Source organism: Amblyraja radiata, chromosome 22 (assembly GCF_010909765.2).
Source record: "Amblyraja radiata isolate CabotCenter1 chromosome 22, sAmbRad1.1.pri, whole genome shotgun sequence".
Taxonomy (NCBI): Eukaryota; Metazoa; Chordata; class Chondrichthyes; order Rajiformes; family Rajidae; genus Amblyraja; species Amblyraja radiata.
The window spans coordinates 34,102,479-34,127,551 of record NC_045977.1 but is presented as its reverse complement, the minus strand read 5'-3'; the positions used below and the strand labels follow the sequence as shown (position 1 = coordinate 34,127,551).

The 25,073-nt window shown below is 41.3% G+C and overlaps 1 protein-coding gene and 1 long non-coding RNA gene across 8 annotated transcripts in view; one reads left to right on the top strand and one right to left on the bottom strand.

Moving 5' to 3' along the window:
• The window catches only part of LOC116985887 (E3 ubiquitin-protein ligase MGRN1-like), a 96,824-nt gene that overhangs the window by 2,426 nt on the left and 69,325 nt on the right, over positions 1-25,073 (top strand). For all 7 annotated transcript variants that reach the window (XM_033040997.1, XM_033040994.1, XM_033041001.1 and 4 more), the window contains exons 2-3: positions 13,511-13,629; positions 20,291-20,379. In XM_033040997.1, the coding sequence (XP_032896888.1) occupies positions 13,511-13,629; positions 20,291-20,379 (208 nt within the window). The remainder of the gene's footprint in view (positions 1-13,510; positions 13,630-20,290; positions 20,380-25,073) is intronic.
• LOC116985888 lies at positions 8,876-24,711 on the bottom strand. Its single transcript, XR_004415365.1, has 3 exons — positions 24,659-24,711; positions 10,277-10,282; positions 8,876-8,889 (listed from the first exon to the last, which is right to left on the bottom strand). It is a non-coding gene; the product is annotated as an uncharacterized LOC116985888 (long non-coding RNA).

Genomic DNA, 25,073 nt, shown 5'->3' with positions numbered 1-25,073 from the left:
GCGAGGTGATCAGCGGAGAACGAAAGGCTGGAACCAGATAGGAGAGGAGGGTGAAAAAAGAGACTGAATTAGGAGTGGAGGCGGAGAGATGGGGAACTCGGAGGGATGAGCTCTGAGTGGGGGAAGTAAATTCAGCGGGAGTAGAGTGTGGGTAATGGGAAGATGGAACAGGAGAGGGAGGGGGAATAAAGCCTGATAAGGGGATGGAGAGTGCACTGGGAAGAAGGGTGAGGGAAACTCTTAGAAAGAGGGGAGCAGGCTACCAGGAAATGGAGAATTCAATGTTTACGCTGTTGGGCTGAACATTGCACAAACAGGTGGGTTTAGGGATGGGAAGGGGAGTTAAATTGGCTGGCACTCGGATGCGCTATTCAGGTGGCCACTGTGGACAGAGAGCTGGTCCTTTGCAAAGCAGCTGCCTATTCCGTGTTTGGTCTCGTCGATGTAGAGAAAACCAACTCAAGAATACTGAATACAATGACATAATAGTAATTTGGAAAATGTGTAAACAGAGGTCTGGAGTGTCATTTCAAAGGAAAGTAAAATACTCCATGACATTTTTCGAACAATGTCCAGAAGTTATCTAATTTGATGGTTCTTGCAGCATGCAAATTGTATTGGCTCCAGAAACAGCATCCACACTGAAGAACTACTTCAATATATTCCAAGTGCTTTGGTTGGGGCAACCTGATCTGAATGGGGACAAATAAGTGGAAGGGTATCTCTGTGAGCAAATGAATAGAAGAATCAATTTTGCAAGGAAAGTTGGGCACTGTATAGAAAAATTGATGCTAATGAAATTCGGGAGATTTCATATCGTTAATTGAATGATTTGGCTGTGGGATTTGTAAACCGTTCTAAGTGTCACACTTGAAAGTTTCAATATATAGTGCTCTTCAATCTGATTTGCTTGACTACAATCTGTAAAGAAAATAACTAAGTATAATGTAAGTAAGGGTTTATTGATGAACGAGTTGCACTTAAGTAGTTTAGTTTCAAGATCCGGAGCAGAAACAAGCCCTTCGGCCCACCGAGTCCGCGCAGACCAGCGATCCCCGTACATGAACACTATTCTACACAGTTTGGACAATTTACAGTTATACCAAGCCAATTAACTTGCAAACCTGTATGCCTTTGGAATGTGGGAGGAAATTAGAAATCCCGGAGAAAATCCACGCAGGTCACGGGGAGAGCAGACAAACTACGTACAGAAAACAACTACCAAGTAGCAGCAGTCAGTCAGCAGCTATGTGCAGAACAAGTGATTTGGAAAGGAACCAGTGAAGCTACCATTTAATTTGATCCTAACTTGAGGATGTACCCCCAAAATGAGATTTTTGTTTAAAATCTATATAACTTTGTTTCTGTTACATCGCGATTCTATACCACAGTGGACAAGTAATTTTCTCTATTATTTTCAATTTTTGTGACTTTTTATTAAAATATTTTAAATACTATCTTAATGGAAAGGCACTGACTTCAATCCTACAGTCTGTGCATGTGCAATTGTGTCTCCTGACCAATTGGGACCTGGATAGAATTTAAATTCAGTTCAGTTTAGTTCAGAAATACAGCAGGGAAACAGGTCCTTCAGCTCACCGAGTCCATGCTGACCATCAATCACCCATTGACACTGGTTCTACGTTCTCCCACTTTCTCATCCATGCCCTCCACATTAGGGGCAATTTACAGAGGCCGATTAACCTACAAACCCGCACGTCTTTGGGATGTGGGAGGAACCCGGTGCTGCTGGAGGAAACCCACGTGGTCACAGGGAGAACATGCAACTCTGCACAGATAGTACCTGAGGTCAGAAGAGAACCTGGATCTCTGGTGCTGTGAGGCAGCAGCTCTCCCAGCTTTCATTTGCTTCCACGATTCCTCAGATGAAAGCTTTGGCAATGACGTTATAGTTGGAACAAAGAATGTTATGAGAATATTTGATTAAAACATTGGTGTGTTAGGTGAGTGGAAAGAGAATCAGTTGGGTCTTTCAAAGTGACTTGAGGGAAAATATCTTATTGGCGTTTACAGTGAAGAATGGTAGAATAGAATATAGAACAGTAAAGCACAGGATCAGGCCTCTCAGCACACAACTTCCATGCCGAACATGATGCCAAGTTGGATCTAATCTCCTCTGCCTGCATGTGATCCATATCCCTCCATTCCCTGCATATTCATGTATCTATCCCTAAAAGTTTCATAAATTCCATTAACATAGCTGCTTCCACCACCACCCCTGGCTGTGGATGCGCTCACCACTCCATTAAAAAAAACTTGCCCGGCACATTTACAATAAACTTTGCCCCACCACCTTAAAACTACTCCTTGTAGGCTTTAACATTTCTACACTGGGAAACAAATTCTGAGCTGCCCACCCAATCTATGCCATTCACTATTTCATATATAAGGTAATTTATCAGGTCATTTCTCAGCTTCTGACAGTGCAGAGAAAACAATCCAAGTTTGATATAAATGAAAATTGAACTAAGTGATATGATGGACTAAATTGCCTTGATCTGGACTGTAACATTTCTGAAGCTCTAGCACATTTTTGCACATCTTTGTGTGGCTCGATGCCAAAACTTGTTTAATAATCTTCCCGTGAAATGCCTTTGGAGAATTTTATTACCTTAAAAGTGCCATCTAAATCCAGTTTATTGTGGTAGTAGTGAAATGCCAGATGTAATCTAGAGTAAGTACTGGAACTAACCTGCAGTTCCCTCCAGAATGTTTGGGACAAAGACCCCGTGCCTTGATGTTATTTACCTCTGTGATTCCCACAATTGATGATTTGACTAGTGTTTGATCACCGGTACATTGAATTCTCCTTTTATCAAATTTTCTACTTTGTTAATGTCCTAATTTATAATTGTCTTTGTCAATTTGCAAGTGCATTTATTTATTCCTATATGTTTGTAATATTCAATCTTTGTCAGTTGCTTTCTTATAATTTTCTTTATGGTCTATTAATGCGCGTTTGCAGTGAAGGTGTTGAGTATAAATCCTGTTTTGAGTATTCAATTTGTCAGTCTTTTTAATTCCCTTATGGTGTAATAATGGATGGAAAGGCAGGTGCTGTGTCTAATACTCGCAGATATGGTTGCACCACTGCTTTGAACTGCTGCAGTGCTTCTAGTGAAAGTACTTACACAGTGAATTTTCCATGATTTTGGCACAGCAATAATGAAGGATCTGTGACATATTTCTGACCTCGGAAGGGACATGGTTGTACGGTGTTCCCCAAGCACTTACTGACCATATTTTTCTTGGTGGAAGGAATAAGTGTCTGAGAAGTGACATTGGAGTCGCCTAGTTGAGTTGCAGTAGTGTATTTTTGGATGGTACACAGGTAACCACTGATGCGTGCCTGTAGCACAGGGAATGAAGGTTTAGATAATGGATGAGGTACTGGACAAACAGATTGCAGAAAATAAATAATATCTGTATTGCCTACTAAATATTTATGTATAATTACTTGACATTTGCCTCTGCTGCTGAAGTTCAGAATACTTACTATTTCTGTACTCTATCGCCATTCAATAAAGGCCTTGTAATATTTAGTGCTTTGCGACTTTACTATGTTAAACTATCAAGGGTGGGTTGAATGTGGATTGATTCTATCGTTGTTTTCCTTAAGTGTGCTTTCTTGCTAGTGCCACAGAACTTTAATGCATTTCTCCGTTGAAGTATGCTGAGGACAATCAATGCATCTCCAAACAATCCTTGCTTAAAACCAGCAGTTTTAGCCTAAGGTAGACACAAAAAGCTGGAGTAACTCAGTGGGTCAGGCAGCATCTCTGGAGAAAAGGAATAGGTGACATTTCGGGTCAAGACCCTTCTTCAGACTGAGTCAGAGGAGAGGGAAACGAGAGATATGAAAACGTACAAAGAAACAAATGAATGAAAGGTATGCAAAGAAACAATTAAAGCCTGCAACAATGATCAAGGAAAGGTTCATTGTTGGTTGTGGAGCAGATGATAACGAGTAATATCAACAGTGAAGCTAAGTAGAATGACGATGAAACTTTCTTTTCTTTTAAAATCTTTTTATTGTTTTTTCCCCAAAAAAAGCAAAAATAAAACATGAACAGAGCAAAAAGAATAATGATAAACATAACAATGGTATTGATACATAGGGATCAGGATTACATTAATAACAGGTATAACCTAGTATGAGACCAGTGTCAAAATACACAATGAATATAGACCTCCTGGTCTCTATGTAAATATAGTTAAATCTTTAAAAGGAAACTTATAAATGTAAAAAAACAACACAAAGATAAAAAGACATAAAGAAAAAGAACAAAGGAAAAAAACCCCAAACTAAAACCCCCTTAAACTAAAGAAAACCCCCATAACGGTGAAACTTGAACGACAACTAGTGTGGGGGAGGGGCGCATAAAGAGGGTATGCAAGGGTGATCCATAATTGTAAATAGCCGCAAAATAATTGTGGGCATATCTATACATAACTAAACCTCTGATCTTGTTATCTTCTGGTTTAGCGGTCATTCTATTTGTGCAAAAACGGCACGCAATTTTTCACCAGCTTACTCAATGTTCTCCTGTGCTGCGATTGCACCAAGTTTCGTTCCGATCGGTGGAAGCTGGTAAGAGTTATGGAGGTTTAAAAATCTTAAAAACCACGTGTGCGCAGAACGATTGCCTCTCTTGCCATTCAGCGCCGCGCGGATTGGTCATTTCTACTGTCACTCCATGAGACGGCCCGCCTCTTCCTGCGCCATCGCGTCTTTACTGCAGCTGCGGGAAGCTCTGGATGGCCGGCGGAGGTCTCCAACCTGACACAATTTTCGGAGGGAGGGACCGGAAACGGCACGATCCGACACTACCTGACCCAGCCCAAACCAGCCCGGTGCAGAGTCGGAGATGGCGCCGATGTTGCCAATCAGAAAGCAGAGTCTCTGATCCCGGCGGAGGAGAACGACCAGCGTAGCGGCTAGTGACCAGCGCCCGCTGTGAGTCCCCATCGCACCGCCAACCCCTTCCCCTCTGGTCCCCATCGCTGGCTCCTGCCCCCCTCCCACGTGATACCGCACTCTCCCCCATGGCTCTTCCCCCATCTTTTCTCCGCTCTCTCTCCTCCCTGGTCCTACACCCCTCTCCCTCGCCCACACACCACTCCCACACCCCTCCCCCCACACCCCTCCCCCCCCACACCCTCCCACACACCACTCCCTCCCCACAACCCCTCTGCCCACACATACCCCCTCCCCCACATCCCTCTCCTCTGCCCCACAACCTCCCTGCACACAACCCTCCTCCGCCCACACATACCCCTCCCCACACACAACCCCTCCACCAAACCACCCCCTCCCACATCCTCCTTGCCCACCCACACCCCCTCCCCACACACGGCGGTGCTGGCTTGAATGTGTAGCGGATAGGAAAGATACATCAGAATAAAATTACATCTGTTATAAATAATAGTGCTGTCACTCAGATATTAACCCACATGGCAAGAAATTCTTACAGCAGATCCCTCGAGGTTATTCTGTGCTTTGCTTCTGTTGTATGTGTTTGTCACACTTTGAAAATCAAATATAAATGTATTTATTCCTCAAATATTTTATCTGGTAATAATAGTGATTTAGCAGTTGATGACCTAGACTGGAGCAAAGGAAGGCTTGCAGATGGGCGGACACTGACAACCCTATCATCAGTCACAAAATACTTGGTCCAGTATGTTGAGTATGTAATCATTGGGCTTTCAGCTGAGTTTATGAAAACTTGTTCCTGAATTCACACACACTGCCTCCATTTTTGTCCCTTAATATGGACTCCATCGGTGGTATTTATGCAATTTTTAAAAACTGACTTTTTGATTTAAATTGAGCTACTTTTGGGATAAGCTCATTGTCATTTTGGAGTGCTATTGACACATTTTTCTTTCCAGATGCTTTTAAATGTTAATAAACAGAAGGACGTAAGGTATAATGAGTGGTTGAAATCTTTCCAATGACAAATTGGGAATTAATAGAGGACAAAGTTTAATTATTACCTTGGAATTTTTCATTAGCATGTGGAAAGAAAAGAATTATTGAAGGATGCCAAACTGGTATCCTCTGGTGTTAACTAGTGTAGAGAAAACGGGGAGGTGCTAGTCATATTTGTGAACCATACTTTGTGGTTTGTACTATTTTTCTAAAACAAATTTCTTAACATTCACTGGGTCTACGTTGATGTAAACTTGAACAAATAGGGTGAGGAAATTGAATGGAGAAACATGCTGGAGGTAAAATATGTCTTTCTTGCCAGAGTTAGCTTCTACAGTACTTCAGAGACTTAAGATGGTTTGTCAGCCCAGTTTCCGCTGGGGTTTTTCCTTTTGTGGCTTCACTCGTAGTTTGGATTTTTTAAAATTTCTCCCTCTATCTTCCTGAAGCAAGTGTATTTTTCAGTTTAGTGATATTTACATCTGACTTTTTAAAACTTAGATATTTATTCTGTTAAGCCTTTGTGAGCATTAAGAGAAGCTTGGGTTACATTAGATGACTTTTTTAATGTGGAAATACATTTTGATTTAGTAACGTGCATATTATAAACTAAGTTTCACCGTGGATTATTAGTCACCATCTTGTATAACCATGAGGAGCATAAACAAGATCCAGTGTTCGTTTTCTACTGTGGTGGTGGTGGCGGTCAGTCAGGAAATTTATCATAATGCATAATGTCTATTGATGTTAATCTGCTGGCCAATTGTTTATAACATGATTTGTCTTCAGTTGAAGGGGGAGTGGGAAGAATAATTTGGAAAATCGTAAAACAATTGACAGTTGGATAACAAAATGGTAGATATGAATAGTTTAATGTCTAGGTAGTTACTGTAAGCAAAACCTCTTGAAAAGTGTGAACATATCCAAAACCCCTCGGTCTACATACTAACCTGACACAAGTCTTGTTCACTGCTCAGGGACCGACATGGACCTCTGTTCTGACAATCGATTGTTTTAAAATTCTCATATTTGTTTTCTAATTCTCTTTTTCTCCTCTTTCTTCTCCCACCACACGCCACACATTGGGAATAACGAATGCAGTAGATGGGGTTAAAGGAGGTGCATGTGAATCTCTGTCTCGCCGGGAAAGACTGCTGGGGTCCCTGGATGGATGTGAAAGGGGTACGGACCCCCTTCATCTCTTGCGCTTGCACGGGAAATACCCGAGGAGGGGGTGGTTTGGATTGGGATGAGTGAACCAACGATTTGTGGAGAGAACAGTCTCTGGAAGGTGGGAAAAGCACGGGCATACAAAAATGTGACTGGTGGTTGGATCACGTTGAAGGTGGTGGAAATGTCGGAGAATGATGTCTAAGATGCAGTGGCTGTCGGGGTGAAAGATAAAGACAAAGAAGGCAACTCCGTCTTTGTTCCATCAGGAGGGGGGGGGGGGGTGAGAGTAATACTGTGGGACACATAGGGGTGAGGCATGTTTACATGAAAGCAAGGGGAAACCACTTTTACTAAAAGAGGATGTATCAGATGTCCTAGAATGGAAAGCCTCATCTTGGGATCATATGCGGCAGAGACGGAGAATTTGAGAGTAAGGGTTAGTGTCTTTGCAAAAGGCAGGGTGGGAGAAGGTATAGTTCACATAACAATGGAAGTCGGTGGATTTGTTAGTAGACATCAGTTGATGGTCTGTCCTCTGATGGAGATAGAAAGATCAAGGTGAGAGAGATGTCAAAGATGGCCCAAGTGAATTTGAGGGCAGGGTGGAAGTTAGTGGTGGAATTAATGAAATCTGCATGAATGCAATGTGTGTAAGACCAATGAATGGTGTAGGTATTGAGCTGTCTTCCAGAGTGGAAGGACAGGGATTGCTGTGGCCCATGCGAGTCCCCATGGCTACACCTTTAACTTGAAGAAAGTGAGAGGTGTCCAAAGAGAAGTTGTTGAGGTTAAGGATAAGTTCTGCCAGGCGGAGGAGAATGTTAGTAGAGGGGAGACACAAAATGCTGGAGTAACTCAGCGGGACAGGCAGCATCTCTGGAGAGAAAGAATGAGTGAAGTTTCGGGTCGGGACCTTCAGACTGATTAGTAGAGGGAAACTGATTTGGTCTCTGTTCAAGGAAGAACTGGAGGGCCTTGAGACCTTCCTGTTGGGGGATTGTAGTTTATCCACCAACTCCCTCTAATGCACACACACGCTTGTAAAGTAACCTTCTTTAACTTAAACTCTAATGTCTGGTACCGCCTCGTCTGAACGATCTGCTGAATAAATCAGCTGGAGTTCCACTCTGGAAGACAGCTCAATACCTGCACCATTCATTGGGCTCTACACACATCAATGAATTTGTGATGATGACTGATTGAAGTAGCATTTTATAGATCAGTGAATGTGAATAAAGTTGTCTATCAATGCATGCTGGTCTTTGAATCCTATCAAATGAACATCAAGTACATTTACACCATTCTGTTTATTACATCACGTAGTCTTAAACATGTTAGACAAAATGCTGGAGTAACTCAGCTGGACAGGCAGCATTTCTGGATAGAAAGCATGTTGCTGCATATCAAAGTATTTGGGATCTTGTTTAATATGGTATGCCACATGAAAAATTCTTATAATGCACAAAATGTTTTCAAGTAATTGAGATAGGATGAACATGCTTTCTTTCAATGGTGGTATCTATTCTTGAGTAGAGTTTAGCTGAATATTGCAACTTCCAACAGAACTTTGCTTAAAGAGTCACACAACAGGGAAGTGAATATGAGACTCTTTTTTAAGAAGGAACTGCTGATGCTGGAAAATCGAAGGTACACAAAAATGCTGGAGAAACTCAGCGGGTGCAGCAGCATCTATGGAGCGAAGGAAATAGGCAACGTTTCGGGCCGAAACGTTGCCTATTTCCTTCGCTCCATAGATGCTGCTGCACCCGCTGAGTTTCTCCAGCATTTTTGTGTACCATGAAATTCTGATGACATTTATTAAAGAGATTATTATTTCTTGGCAATTTAAAAAAAACTTGCAGTAGCTTGTTCATAGAATTGGCCGTACCAAAATACCATTTGGCAGAGCTTCGTGCAAAATCAATGAGGCACCATTAACAAACATTTGTAGTCAGCATGAAACATTATAAACAGTCAGATAGGTTCTTTAAACTATTTAAATGCTGAAGATTTGTTTAAGAATAGTGCACAATATCAGTGCTGTAGAATAATAATTAAGACCCTGCCCAACTTGCTTCAAAAAATCATGGTTGTGCTGTGATTCAAGGCAGATAAAATCATAGATCAGTAAAATTGGCTTTTTATTCATCATGGTATATGTAAAAGTCAGTAGGCATATCGTTGAGGAAGATGGACACAAAGTGCTGGAGTAACTCTGCAGGTCAGGCAGCATATCTGGAGATCAAGGAGGGGTGATGTTTCGGGTCAGGTCCCGTCTTCAGAATAGAGCCTGAACCCTTCTCGAGGACCCCTCTCGTGTTGTGAGGGTCCTGACCTGAAACGTCACCCATCCTTTTTCACCAAAGATGCAGCCTGACCTGCTGAGTCACTCCAGCACTGTGTCTTATCTGTGGAATAAACCAGCTTCTGCAGTTTCTTGTTGCCACATATAGTTGAGGAAGATAGTTGAGGCAGCACGGTGGCGCAGAGGTAGAGTTGCTGCCTTACAGCGCTTGTAGCGCCGGAGACCCAGGTTCGATCCCGACTATGGGTGCTGTCTGTACGGAGTTTGTACGTGTCCGCGTGGGTTTTCTCCGAGGTCTTCAGTTTCCTCCCATACTCCAAAAAACGTACAGGCTTGCAGGTTAATTAGATTGGTATGTGTAAAATAGTCCCTATTGTGATAATGTGATCGTGATAATGTGCGGGGATCGCTGGTCAGTGCGGACTCGGTGGGCCCATGGGCCTAATTCCGTGCTGTATCTCTAAACTAAAAGACAGCTTCATTTTTTATATTTTTATACTCTTCTAACAGCTTTTTATACTCTTTTGAAACACTTTATCGCTGTTAACAGTGATGTTGTAAATTTTGATCACCAGCTGTTGCCTCAATCATCAATCATACATTTTTCAGTGAGAATCAGGATTTGAGTGGAGCATACTTATCACGGCTGGTTTCGACAAGTGGGGATTTGATAATGTGGGAGGTTGCTTCATTTTCATTCACACTTAGGCTGAAGATATTTGGCTTATTTTAGTCCTAGAGTCGGGTTCAACCAGTCTGAAATCTTCTCCCACTGCAGGGGTGAACTGACTAAGGAATGTCTGCGGCATCATATCCACTATTATTGCCTATGGATTATTAACACTAACCTGGTGTGCTCATTCTTGCTACCCCATCATTTCTTACCAAACAACCATGCTCTTAATTTTTCCAGAACTGTGGTTGCTCTTTTAAGTACTTCTTGGCAATGTAACCTGGTCATCCTATTTTTGCGGCTAACCAGTGGTTTGCATTTTGCAGTGTAGCCTCTGTATTTATGTTCATGAAGTCTTCTGCGGACAGTGGTCATTGACAAATCCACACCTGACCCCTGAAGAGTGTTTCTGATCTGTCGGACAGGTGTTTGGGGATTTTTCTTTGTTATAGTGAGAATTCTTCTGTCATCAGCTGTGGAGGTCTTCCTTGGCCTGCTAGTCTCTTTGCAATTAGTAAGCCCACCAGTGCTCTCAATTGTTCTTAATGATGTTCCAAACAGTTGATTTTGGTAAGCCTAAGTTTTGGCTGATGTCTCTTAACAGTTTTATTCTTGTTTCTCAGTCTCATAATGGCTTCTTGGACTTTCATTGGCACAACTTTTGGTCCTCGTGTTGATATACAGCAATAAAAGTTTCCAAAGGTGATGGAAAGACTGGGGGGGAAAGGCTAGGTGCTGAGAGCTCTCTTATACCTGCATTAAGGAGGCATTTAAACACACCTGACCAATTAGTGAAGCCATGTGGCCCAAACATTATGGTGCCCTGAAATGAGGGGACTGTGTATAAACACAGTTGTAATTTCTACATCGTTAAACCAATATGTATAAAAATACCCTTTAATAAAATCTGACAATGTGCACTTTAACGACATGTGATTTTTTTCTATTACAAATCTCAAATTGTGGAGTACGGAGGCAAATAAATAAATAAATGATGGGTCTTTGTCCCAAACATTATGGAGGGCACTGAATGCTTCTTTCCCGATCTATTCCGGATTTGTAAGGAATTTGGGCTGTTTTAGTAATTCGGGGGTTTGCTGCAGCCTACGATAGACAGAGCTGGTGGCCTGACTATCTTTTCTTTTAGTTATAAATTTCTTGTAATTTTCTAACTATATTTCCTTCATGATTAAAATGCGGTGATTTTTTTTCCAACCTATTGCACGCTTTACCCAATCTCCCATCTCTGCATGCAGGTAGGAATCATTTAGGAATCACTGATCCCTATCATGGCTAATGGCGCTATTGAGAACGCTTATCAGATTTGCATTGCACTGCCAGTGGACAATGTATGTAAACTGTCAGTATGTCATGGATATTCATGAGAGCCAGCATTTCTCATTACCGCAATGAATGGAAAATATTAGTTGCTGTCGTTTTAGGTGAAGGATTTTAGCACCACCTGACAGCTGTTGTTTTCTGTTGGCAGATGTTTTCGGATCTCTACAGGAATGTGTAAGATGGTCACAATCTTACAAATTCCTGGATACTCAGATTCACAGGCCCAGATTCATGGAAACAATCCTAAACAATGTTTTTTCAAGAACATTAAATTTGCAATTTAAATAACAAATGAATAATTATTTTATTTTGGGGTAGTTCACTCCTCATCGCTCAATCAAGTGCAGTTTGGGACTGAACTGAAACAAATACCATGTACATTATTTTTTTTTAATCTCTAGTCATTGTACTTTGATTCAGTTATTGATACAAGTTGATTTTACAGGCAGGTTTTTATTAAATATCTAATTTCTGTATATCATGTATAGGCAACTGTTGAAATTCATAGCAGTATTGGTGAACAAAATAATCAAAACTTTCTGTGGATAGCATTTATTATTCGTTCCAGATCTGCCTTTACATGTATTTCATCCCTTCAATTACTCTTTTCTCATCTCGGAGCTCAACAATACAGAAGTATCCTATAGCCTATTTGATTAAAATGTTCGTTCTAACCTTCAGTACTATTTCTGAAATTAATCAGCTCCTTTTGTACGTTATATTTGCAGATAGCTAGTATAAATTATAATCCCTGGTCACTGAGGCAATGTTAATGCCTATTTTATACAATGGCATGAATTGAAGAAAAGGCTGTTCTGAAATGTCACTACTTGCTGGGTTTAATAAAAGGTGTGTGCTGAACATTTTTTATTTGTGGTGCAAACATAAATAAAATGTTCAGTGCTTTTAAGACGGACTGGATTTTCTGAAGTAGTGTCCCGAGTGAAGCAGGTTGGAGATCACCTATAGACTGAAAATTCACAGGAACAACTCCTTCCCCTCTATAATCAGACAATTGAAGGATGTTCCCCCAATCTGCATCGTTGCAGCCTTTGCACTTTAAAAAAGAAAATCTGCACTTTCTTTGTAACTGCACTCTGTTTAAATTTTCTCTTTACCCTACCTGTGGTACTTGTGTATGGTTTGATTGTACTCGTGTGAGGTATGATTTGCCTTAAGTTTTTCATTGTATCTTTTACATGTGACAACCAATATTAAAATTAAAACAGAAGCAAAGTTGGATGAGTGTCCACAGCACTCAACCAAAGGTATCAATTAGGAGATTCCTCCTGTTCAAACTGTTTGGCTGATATGGGGAAACTTTGAAATGTGAATCAACTTTGTAATAGCTTGTCACTCGTGAGAAATTGAATTTTTTGTTCTGTTTACCCGGAAGGTTAAAAATAAAAATAGAAAAATCCTCTCACCCCAGGGGTCAACTGTTGCACTGACTCTGGGTTTTCTTTGGATACAGAAAAAGTAAAACTGCACTCATTACTCCGAATGTGGTTTCGTTGAAGCCCTGAGCAATTTAATTAAAATATTTTTAACACAATATTTTTAAAGCTTCCCGATTAATTTTCTGCACTTAGTCGACACATTTCTGGATTAAAATTAAAATTTAATTAGTTCAGTTTGTAGATACTTTATGTTTAATGTTATTTTAAATTATTTTAAATAAAGTATGTTGACAATTTTAATAATAATAATAAATTTTATGTGTGGGCGCCTTTCAAAAGTCTCAAGGACACCTTACAGTATTTAACAAGAGTAAAAAACATATAATCGGAGTAAAATAAATAATAAAGACATCACCAATACACAAATTAAAGACAGAATTCGATCCAAAGACAAAAAAAATCAAAAACACAATGTGAAGAGAGAGCAGCGGCAGCTAAACCGCGCCAGCGTACACTCTCCCTTCCGACAGCCATCTTGGACACAAACTAAAATAATCACTTACACACAAAAATCATCCCCCCACAATGGTTACCACTGTGATTTTGATATTTAGCAGTTTAAAAACTGCTGTTAATAACTCAATTGTTGTTTGACCTTTTAGGGAATTATTTTGCAAGCCATTTCTTCATGGGTGGTGAGAAGTTTGATACGCCACACCCCGAGGGTTACCTTTTTGGTGAGAACATGGACTTGAATTTCCTGGGAAATCGCCCTGTGCAGGTATCATACAATCAATAATAACCATTCAACTATTGTAAAATAAGCTTGCATTGTACTGAATCAATAATTCACTGCCTTTGCAAGAAAATATGTTGTAGATTGCCCGACCAACCACCATGAAATTTAATGTGTAGGAAGGAACTGCGGATGCTGGTTTACACCGAAGATAGACACAAAATGCTGGATGGGAATCAATGACGTTTTGGGTCGAGACCCTTCTTAAGGTTTGAGGAAGCGTCTCAACCTGAAACATCACCCATTCCTTCTAACCAGAGATGCTGCCTGTCCCGCTGAGTTACTCCAGCACTTTGTGTCTATCTTCACACAGTTTAACACAGTTCTAATTTCACAAAGAACACAAGTGGACACAGGTATAACCAACCATCGAGCTGAGGTTGCATAATGTCTTCACGATGACAAAACTTTTTGTGAGGTGCTACATTGCTTGGTCAGACCACCTGTCAGGCAGTAAGAACCAGTTGAGAAAAGATTTTGTGTGTGAGAATTGATATGGTTGACAAATAAGCTTTTGTTTGCACAATAATCTGGTTTATTATGAGTGGCTTTTATAATTGATAATTTGGCTTCCTGAAAAAGAACAATGGACGTAATGCTGTGGCTTTAAGGTGTTGATCAGACGATATTTGGAGTATTGTGAACAGTTTTGCGCCCCATCGTTGAGGAGGGGTATGCTGGAGTTGGAGAGATTCCAGAGGAGGTTTACGAAAATTATCCCGGGGCTGAGTGGGCCTGTACTCATTGGAGTTTAGAAGGATGACGGGGAACCTCATTGAAACTTACTAAATAATGAAAGGCCTGGATAGAGTGGGTGGGGAGAGGATGCTTCCGCAAATGGGAGTGTCTCGGCCTAGAGGGCACAGGGTAAGAATTAAAGGACATACTTTTAGAACGGAGATGAGGAGGAATTTCTTTAGTTGGAGGGTGGAGAATTTGTGGAAGCCATTTCATTGGGTATTTTTAAAGGTTCTTAATTTTACAAGGGTGTCAAAGGTTATGGGGAAAGAACAGGGGAATGGCTCTGATGGCTGAGTTGGCTCGACGGGCCTAATGGCCTAATTCTGCTCTGATGACGTATGAACATGAATTCAGAGTGGAAGGATTGTCATGTGAATCCTTGTGTTGTGGATACAAGTGTGTAGTATCTGAAAGATAACCAGTGTCACACAATGGTCTTTGTTATGTTCGTTTTCATTGCATTGCAGATACTTTTAGCAGCCTATTTGTAGCTTTGGTCACATGCCACATGTTTGCAATCAATTGCCATGGAGCAATGTTGGCAAACTCACAGTGTAACTCAGTGAAGAATGTGGCTTCTATGTGTATTTTCAGATAACAAAAAAAAAGCAGTATCACGAATCCAGTTTGGTTCGGATACTTCCGATACTTTTCCATCTGTGATTTGTCTTATGAAATATATAATCTGAATCATTTGGAACAAATTAGAGATTTGTAGAATAAAATAAAAACTGATCAAAGGCGATTGGCCTCTAAAATTTATCAGAAAACTAAATGCTGTAACTCATTAAAAAAAATACAGAGATGTTCTCAACAAGTCTGAAGGATCTTCAACCTGAAATGTGAACTTTGTGTTGAGAACAATTAATAAAGTTCAGATTATTAGACAAGCAGTCGTCATCATTGTTAACTTTCAGTGGAATTGACATAAATTGATGATGTTCTGTAAGATATTGTAAAGATTTGTTCTAAAGAGATGAATCCTCCCTTGTACGTTACTGTTAATTTCCCAAGTAAAAATTTTGTTATATCTAATCATACTTGATTCCAATGGTTTTTGTTTAAATTTGATTTTTCCACGAATGTTTTATGTGTCATTCTTAATTGTCACTATGTCATGTTGTCACTTGCAAGCGGAGCACCAAGGCAAATTCCTTGTATGTGAACATGGCCGATAAATTTATTCACTCATAAACTTATCAATTAACAAATTAATTAATTAATTAACTTTGGGTGACAGGTTTTGGTAGCTGTTGAACGGGTGCAGATTTTTACATGAGATCCATATACAGGCACCTTTCACATAAGTCATTGACCAGCAGTTGGGAGTTAGATTTAACAGTTAGACCACTCGGCCTAGAATGTTGTGGCCAATTATTTGACAACTGACCTAATTAACATCACACTGACCAGGATAGACATAAAATGCTGGAATAACTCAGCGGGACAGGCAGCATCTTTGGATAGAAGGAATGGGTGACGTTTCGGGTCGAGTCCCCTCTTCAGATAGACACAAAATGCTGGAGTAACTCAGTGGGACAGGCAGCATCTCTGGATAGAAGGAATGGGTGACGTTTAGGGTCGAGTCCCCTCTTCAGCTGACACGAAACATCACCCATATCTTCTATCCAGAGATGCTGCCTGTCCCTCTGAGTTACTCCAGCATTTTGTATCCATCTTTGGTGTAAACCAACACCTGCAGTTGCTTCCTACACTGACCAGGATGTGTACTTATAGCTTCCAAATTTGTGTTATGCTGTTACAGCCCCTTTAGGTTTGTAGACTGCAGATGGACCCCATTCAGCCAGTTGTCCTTTCCTCATAATAGTTGGAAATATTATGACTATTTATTGATAAAAATAAAAATAAAATTGATAGTGAATTCATGTTTAGCACTGGGGACTCAAACCACGTTGGACATTGTTTTTAGCAAGAGGGAGAACATGACCACATATTTATTTTATAGAGCATGGAAAGGGTCTTTTAGACCATCAAGTCTATGCCAACCATCGATCACCCACTCCCTATACACTGGGGGCAATTTATAGAGGCAAATTAACTTACAAACCCTCACGACTTTGGGATGTGGGTGGGAACTAGAGCATCCAGTGGAAACCCACGCAGTCCCAAGGAGAATGAGCAAACTCCATGCGAACATGTCTGGATTGAATCTGGGTATCTGGTGCCGTGAGGCAGCGGCTCCAGCAGCTACACCACTTTGCCAACCCTGGCTCAGTTCCAAGTACATTTTCCATCTCGGACATTTGAGCAGAATGTCTCATCTGACCTTCTAGTGTGTGGATCAGGTTTGCTAAACCCTTAAATGTACCCTTAAATTATATTATGACCAATCATTTGGTCATTTACAAGATTGTGATATAGTTCTCTGTGTAGATTGGGTGCTGTGTCTTTATACACGTATGTCTTTTATTTCAAGTATTTTGAGGCATCGAAGATTCTAGAAATGCGTGTTTAACTTTCATTCCACAAAATAGCAGAGCAACGTTATTTGCAGAATTTATGCAGTGTGACTTTACAAAAGTATTGTAATATCTCAGTTCCATTAGATGCAGTGAAACAGTAATATTAAACACATCAAGCTCTGAAACTGTTTATATTTGGGACAAAGACAGTGTTACATATTACATCAGAAATGGTAACAAACGCTTTACATGCTAATGCTCAAACTCAATGGTTCAATGGTGCTTTATGGTCATGTGTGCATTGTACAGTGAAATTCTTTTTGCATTGATCACACATACACGAGTTGCCATATTTTGGCACCATTTACAAAAAGTCTGAATTTTGCTTTGCCTCAACCACAATGGAAAGGCTGCTGAATCGATCTAAAAACTGAATATGAATAACTCTGCTGTACTCTGTGTTTACCCAATTCGGCCTCACCCAGTAAAGACTTGAACACCAATTCTAGTTATTTGCACTGCCTGGAAATTTACGCCTTGCTTTGAGTTAAGTCATGTATGTATACACAATATTTGGCAGAGTATCTTGGTTGAGTGGTGGGATAGTTGTTTACGGCTTTAGATTTTGAACAAATTCTTAACTGTGTAAAATGTGTTCATCTTTTTGAGTGATTTCCTATGCAAAGTTATGATTTTTAGAGATTTTGTAGGTTTATACTGTAAGGAAGGAATAGTACTTGTACTGAACTGTTTGCAAAAAAGAATTTCACTGTTCCTCGGTACATGTGACAATAATGTATCATTGAACCCATTCAATCATGTCTGTGCTGGTTCTTAAATAATCCAATTAGTCCCACTCCCTTGCCGTTTCAACATAATGAATCAGATTTTTCCCTTTTCAAATATTTGTCCATTCCTGTTTTGAAAGCTGCAATTAATTCCGCAATTAATTTTCCCCCAGCAGCTGTACCAGCCATTACTGCAGCCTTATCTACATGTGGTAATAATTTTTGAACTGATAATCTTGTGTCATTGCATAGAATGGATGAATCCAAATTTTTGAGTAACATGCTGAGAGCTCCTTTTTGTTCAGAGTAATGTGGTTCATAAGACATAGCAGCAGAATTAGGTCATTTGGTGCATAGTGTCTACTTCACCATTCTATCACAGCTGATCTGTCTTTTCCTCTTAACCCCATTCTCCTTCCTTCTTCCCGTAACCTTTGACACCCTTACTAATCAAGGACCTATCAAAATCCAATTTAAAAATACCCAAAGACTTGGCCACCACAGCCATCTGTGGCAATTAATTCCACAGATTCACCACCCTCCAGCTAAAGAAAGTCTTGCTCGTCTCGTTTCTAAAGGTACGTCCTTTTATTTTGAGGCTGTACCATCTGGTCCTCGACACTCCCACTAATGGAAACATCTTCTCCACATTTAGTCTATCCAGGGCTTTCAATATTCGATAACTTTAAATGAGATCCCCCCTCATCCGCCTAAACCCCAGCGAGCACTGGCCCAAAGCCGTTAAATGCTGATAACCCACCAGATGTTGATAGAGAGTGTAAAAATTCAACAGGTAAATGTACAGCCTCGTCAAAATCAATTTTATTCGTCACATGCACCCGAAGGTGCAGTGAAATGAATTTGCCAGCAGCGATACACTTAAAAAGAACACACAATACACAGTAGAATTTAACACAAACATCCACCACAGCATTCTTCACTGTGGTGGAAGGCAACAAAATTCAGTCAGTCCTCCTTTTATTCATCCATGGTCGGGGTCATAAACTCTCCGTGGTCACCGCTACAGACGGCCCGATGTACAGGTCCTCTCGTCGGGATGATCAAACCTCTGACGTCAGGACGGCCAAACACACTCTGTGCTTGGAGTGCCCGAATCGGCACTTTCCTACCGGAGACCGCAGCTTCAGGATGTTATAGGCCGCAGGCCGGCGGTCCGAGCTCGCCATGCCCACGGCTAGAAGCTCCGCAGACCACAGCCCCATCATGCCAAAGTCAACCAGGCCAGCGATCGGTGCACTCCTCTCTGTCGACCCCCGGCAAGAGTTTATCCACTCCGCAATGGAAAATTCCACGCTGCGCCCGCTGCTGAAGCCCTGGGCCCGACTCCGGGAAAGGCCGCACCTTGCTGTTAGGCCGCGAGGGAGGCGACATGGAAAAAGTCGACTCGCCGTGCCCCCAGCGTCATCCATGTCTGTCATGCTGTCAATACTGTACAGGTTGTCCAAATGTAATTCTTCATTCAAAGCTTGCATTGCGTTAATTTTTGGTGCGAGCGTTGCTCTTTTAGGCAATCATTTGTAACCCTTTCCTTCTCTCCAGAGGTGCTGCCTGTCCTACTAAGCTTTTTGTGTCTATCTTCGTAATTCATATCTTGTGTCTATGTTCATAATAATGTTGAGTGAAATTTGGGCAAACAGCTTGTATCAGATTATAAAGTAATGTAACAAATTTTTCTGAAAATTATTAAATTGTTAAATTGTCAAGTTTTTAAAATCAAAACATTCCTCAAAAAGGTTTCAACCAAAATCTCAGCAATTTTAAAGAGGTTCACTTGGGGCTATGGAAAGATTCCTTTTAGAAAAATAATGCAGAGCACACCCTTGAACGAAAATTGCATGCAAGAATTTTAGATTTCTAGAAAATTAACAGTGCTGGAGTAACTCAGCAGGTCTTTGGGGAACATGGTGGATCTGTGCGGATTTTGGTTGGTGCCTCATTCAGATTGATTTTGGTGGGGCTAGGGGACGGTGGGGAAGAAAGCACGAAGAGAGGAGGGGCAGGACAAAGTCTGGTAAGCAATGGTGAAAAGAGGTGAAGACGGTTTTTGATAGGCAGGGGTCGGACAAAGGCCAGAGATGAAAAGATGGGTGTGGGCCAAAAGGATCGAGAGTTGCAAATTGAGGGGAGGGGGATGGTGGGTTGTTGGGTTGTTGTCAACTAAAGTGGGAGAATTCAATGCTCATACCATTGGGTTGTAAGCTACCAAAGCGGATTATGAGGTGTTATTCCTCCAGATTGCATGTGGCGTGACTCTGGCAATGGAGGAGGCCCAGGACAGAAAGGTCAACATGCGTAAGAAGGAACTGCAGATGCTGGTTTAAACCGAAGATACACACGCACACTAGCCACTCCCCACTCAGACGGGGGGTGAGAGGGGGGTAGAGAGAGACGGGGTGGGGAGAGGGGAGAAACTGCTTTCCTGTGTGATAAATAACCTTTAATAATTGCAATTGAACATCAGCCACACCATGGCAACAGCCTCTTTGTTACACATTATGTATGTTAAATGCTGCTTTTGTTTTGTACTTGCTAACTGTTCCACAAAGCAATAGCAGGTATCCTTTTAATTGTGTTTTTTTCATGTCAACGAATTAAAATTGAAGACAGCAAGATATATTGCCTTTGGACATGCTGCATTTGTGCATTGAAATAACTTTTATTTTCCAATTTTAGTTTCCATATGTGACACCAGCTGCCCACGAGCCGGTGAAGACCTTACGCAGTTTGGTTAATATTCGAAAAGACTCTCTTCGCTTGGTCAGGTAGGTACCCGTACAAATGATTTGGAGAAAATACATTAGTTCAGAAATACAGCTCGGAAACAGGCCCTTCGGCCCACTGAGCCCGCCCTGAACTGCGATCTCCGCACGCTAACACTATCCAACACTAGGGACGATTTTTTAACATTTATATCAAGCTAATTACCCTACAAACATTTATGTCTTTGGAGTGTGGGAGGAAATCGAAGATCTCGGGGAAAACCCACGCAGATCACGGGGAGAAAGTACAAACTCTGTACGGACAAGCACCCGTAGTCAGTATTGAATCCGGGTCTCTGGCACTGTAAGGCAGTAGCTCTACTGCTACGCCACTGTGCGGCCCCACCGACATAATACATTTGCTAACGTTTCCGTTTTGCAGTTTGGTCACACATATTTTGATTATTCTGCATTGTAAAATAAAAAATGTTTATTAAGAAAACTTTCTGTACAGATGGGCTGACTTCCTTCTGAACCAGAGAGATTCCCCACCCTTGTGGAAAATGAAATGGGGAAATTGGGAATAGGTTTAATTAGCTGCAGTATGGATGCCATGGAAAACTCTAAACATAGTCAAAAGGGCGTTATATAAATAAATGGTCATGTCGTCTGTAGCTGACAGCAATTTTTGAACGAGTTTGCAAACGTACAAGCAAACTGCTTGTGTGAAAGTATTCAACTTTGCATGGGCTGGGCACGATTGGACAATGGGTAATGCAAGTAATTACGGGGAGAATGGTGTCGAGAAGGAAAAGTAGATCAGCCATGATCGAATAGAGGAGAGGACTTGATGGGACGAATGATGTCATTCTGCTCCTATATCTTATGATCTTAGCATCTCGGTGGGTCGAGCAGCATTTCCGGAAGTGGTGGCGCTGTTGACAGCTGCGGCTCGCATGCAGTCCGTCTGTTTTTACTTTTTTTGTTGTTTTCTTTTGTCTTGTTTTAGTTAAATTTTAGTTTAATAGGTTGTGTATATGTGTGGGGGGGGGGGGTGAAACATGTTTTTTTGTCTCTTCCTTTGGGGGAATGCGACTCTTCTTGTCGTATCCCCTTCTCTGCCTCCGTCTGCGCTGAGGCCTAATGGCGGAGCTGGCGTCCTCCAACTGCGACCGTCCTCTAGGCTCCGGAGGCAGAGCCAGCCAGGACTTACCAACGCGAGGCTGGCCGAATTCGGAGCTGTGGCGGCATTCCGGTAGCAGTGGCCCGGCTTCGGGGCTGAGGCGGCGTTCTGGCAGCGCCGACTTGAATTCGGGGCTCGGCCGCGGGCCCAGTGGACTACATCGTCGGGAGCTCGCAGGTCACAGGTTGGTGACCTGTTCTCCGGAGCTCCCACAACTACAGCTGCGTCCGCTGGACTGGAGGGCGGCATCTTCGGCAGCTTCTACCACCCCGGGCCACGGAGCTTAAACCGGCACGTTCGCGGAGCTCGGACCTACTCACCATCGTCCGGCGGGGTCACAACAACGGAAGCCTGGATCGCCTCAGCGCAGAGGGAGAACAAGGAGGGAAGAGACAGAGACTTTAAGACTTTTGCCTCCATCACAGTGAGGAGGTAAACTCACTGTGGTGGATGTTAATTTGTGTTTATTGTATGTTTTGTTATTTATTATTATATGTATGACTACAGGCAACGAAATTTCATTCAGACTGAAAGCTCTGAATGACAATAAAGGAATCTAATTTGAATTTGAATTGAATTGATTTTATTAGGGACAGTGCATATTAATAAACATTTGCATGTAATATGCAAGATTGTAGCCAGTAGCTAATTTCCATCTTTAGTCCCAACACAAGGTAAACACATCCCAAACAAGGTAAAAACAAAAGACAAAAACAAAAACAAAACAAACAATAAAGTAAAAAAGTAGCAATAAAAGAGTACCATATGATAATTTTAAGGTAGATTATGATTGCAATTTTGATTTTGCAGTAACCATGTTTTTAGATGTTTGGTAAATGAGGTAAGGGTTGGCAGATCCCGTATTAATCTAATCTGTGTGGTGGGAAGAAACATCAAAACTTATATCAGGATTAAAATGTGCTCTTTCCTTTTGTGCTCCACCTTGGGCGTTGTTTCTTCGATTATATCTGTAAAAATATTTAATAGCTTTGAAATCCTTGCACAGTTCTTCCCTTTCCATTTGTATCACTATTTTGTATCTCTTTGTTTCTCTTTACATTTTGCTTTCTACTCCTGCGGGTTTTTGTTTTGTCCTTGTATAAGCTTTTTTAATTTAATATTGTGTCTTACCTTATTTATTGACTGGTTGTTTGTTGCTGAAGTGGAGTCTGTTGTTTAGGTTTTGTGTTCTACAGATAACTTCTTGAACATTTTGTACTGCTAATGTTTGCGGTTTTTTAATTGACACCACAACTTAGTTTGCTTCAGGGAGTTTGCCTTATTTAACTTGGAAACGTTGCAACTCTGAGCTTAAAGCAGCTCCCTGAAAGTGGGACTTCCCTGAAACCTTCCCCTCAGCTAACAATGTACCATTCTACATTTCCTTGATCATCGTCTGTTTTGATCTGTCGTTTTCACACCTTACCCATACATATCTCTCGTCTCCCTCTCCCCTGAGACTGAAGGTATGCTGAAGGGTCTCAACCTGAAACGTCACCCATTCCTTCTCTCCAGAGATGCTGCCTGTCTCATTGAGTTACACCAGCATTTTGTGTCCATCTTCCCTGAAAGTGAGCTCCCTCAATTTCATCGAGCCTTTCATAGCTCCCTGAAATTGGCAACTCAATACATAGAGTGGTATAGATGGTGCATGGCATGCCGTCTTCATATGTCAGGGCATTGAGTATAAGAGTCAGTCATGTTGCAGCTTTTATATTACTTTGGCTAGGCCACATTTGGAGCATTGTGTGGATTTCTGGATGCCCCATTACAGATAGGAAGTGGAGGCTTGGAGAGGACGCAGAAGAGGTTTACCAGAATGCTGCCTGGAATAAAAGGTATTAGTTGGAAGAGGAAGGTTGAGAACCCACAATCCTGTTTACAATCAATGGGACGATGGTGGAGAGAGTCAAAAACTTCAAATTCCTGGGTGTGCATATTTCCAACGATCTTTCCTGGACCCAGCACACTGATGCAATCATAATGAAAGCACATCAGTGCTTCTACTTCCTGAGAAGATTACAGAGAATCGGTATGTCAAAGAGGATTCTCTTGAACTTCTACAGGTGCACAGTAGAGAGCATACTGACTGGTTGCATCGTGGCCTGGTTCGGCAACTTAAACGTTCAGGAGCGGAAAAGACTACAAAAAGTTGTGAACACTGTCCAGTCCATCACCGGCTCTGACCACCCCACCATGGAAGGGATTTATCGGAGTCACTGCCTCAAAAAGGCAGCCAACATCACCCTGGCCACACACTCATCTGAGAGGGGCAAAGTTTAAAAGAGATATGCGGGGCAGTTTTTTTGTTTTTTTACACAGAGCGGCGGGTGTTTGGAACATGCTGCAAGGGTTGGTGGTGGAGGCAGATATAACAATGGCATTTAAGAAACTTTTAGACATGCAGGGAATGGAAGGAAGTGGATTACGTACAGGCAGAGGGGATTGGGGTAATTTGACATCATGTTCGGCGTGGACTGAAGAGCCTATTCCTGTGCTATACCGTTCTATGTTCTAGTACCAATGGCTGGGGAACATCGTTTGATAAACAATCATTTGCCACGACCCGTCTCCTTGACTCTGATCCATTTTTCTACATATGCTGCCACACTAGCTTGTATTCTATGGGTATCTGTCTTGATTACAACACTATTAAGGGACACCTTGCCAAAGGTCTTTTGAAAGTACATATCAACTGCATTGACCTCACTTTTAACTCATTAAAACAGAATCAAGTTAATTAAATATGTTTTGCCCTTTATTGAATTCATGCAGGCTTTCGCTAATTAATCCATGAGTTCAAGTAATTAGTTAGTCTGCCTCTGATTATTCTTTCTAAACCTCCCCACCAATCTGATTAAACTTGCTGTGTAAAACTACTGCATTTATTCTCGTTCAATGTTTAAACAATTGTGTAGCATTTGTAGTACTGGAAAATACTATACATTTTCATTCTTTCTTCCCTCAGCAGCTTAAGACTTATCCACCAAGTGTAGCTAACATTTATAGAATTTTTTCAATTATCATTTTTATCCGTCCTGTATTTTATCTGCATCTTCCTTTGAGACTCCAGCAGCATTGACCTCCTTGTTAATATCTTCCTCAGTAAGTCCTGATGCAGGACCTTGATCTAAAACATCACAATTCTTTACCTTCCACCAGCTGAGTTCACCCAGCAGTGTTTCTTTTGCTCCAGAATACAGCATCTGCTGTCTCTTGTGCCTTGATCTTCCATGGTAATGTGCATGTAAAGATCTAAAGATGAAGGGTAAAGGTGGAAATGTACAATTAGATCACTGATCAGCTTTAATCTAACTGAATGGTTGAGAATCTAAGCAATCTATTATTTTGCGTGTGTTCCATTACCGTTTGACAGCATCACTAACTTATTTGTAAATATCAATGTCTTGGACGCGAGTGTACAGAATGTATTTTCAAATTTGGTGGCACCTTTCCAACTTGTGTTTTCTACAGGGTAATAAGTGTGTGGGTATGTTTCCCTCCTAGAAGTGTACCGTTCCAACTTGGGGGGGAAATACCCGAATTTGATCTTGATTTCGGCTGCTGTCTGCAT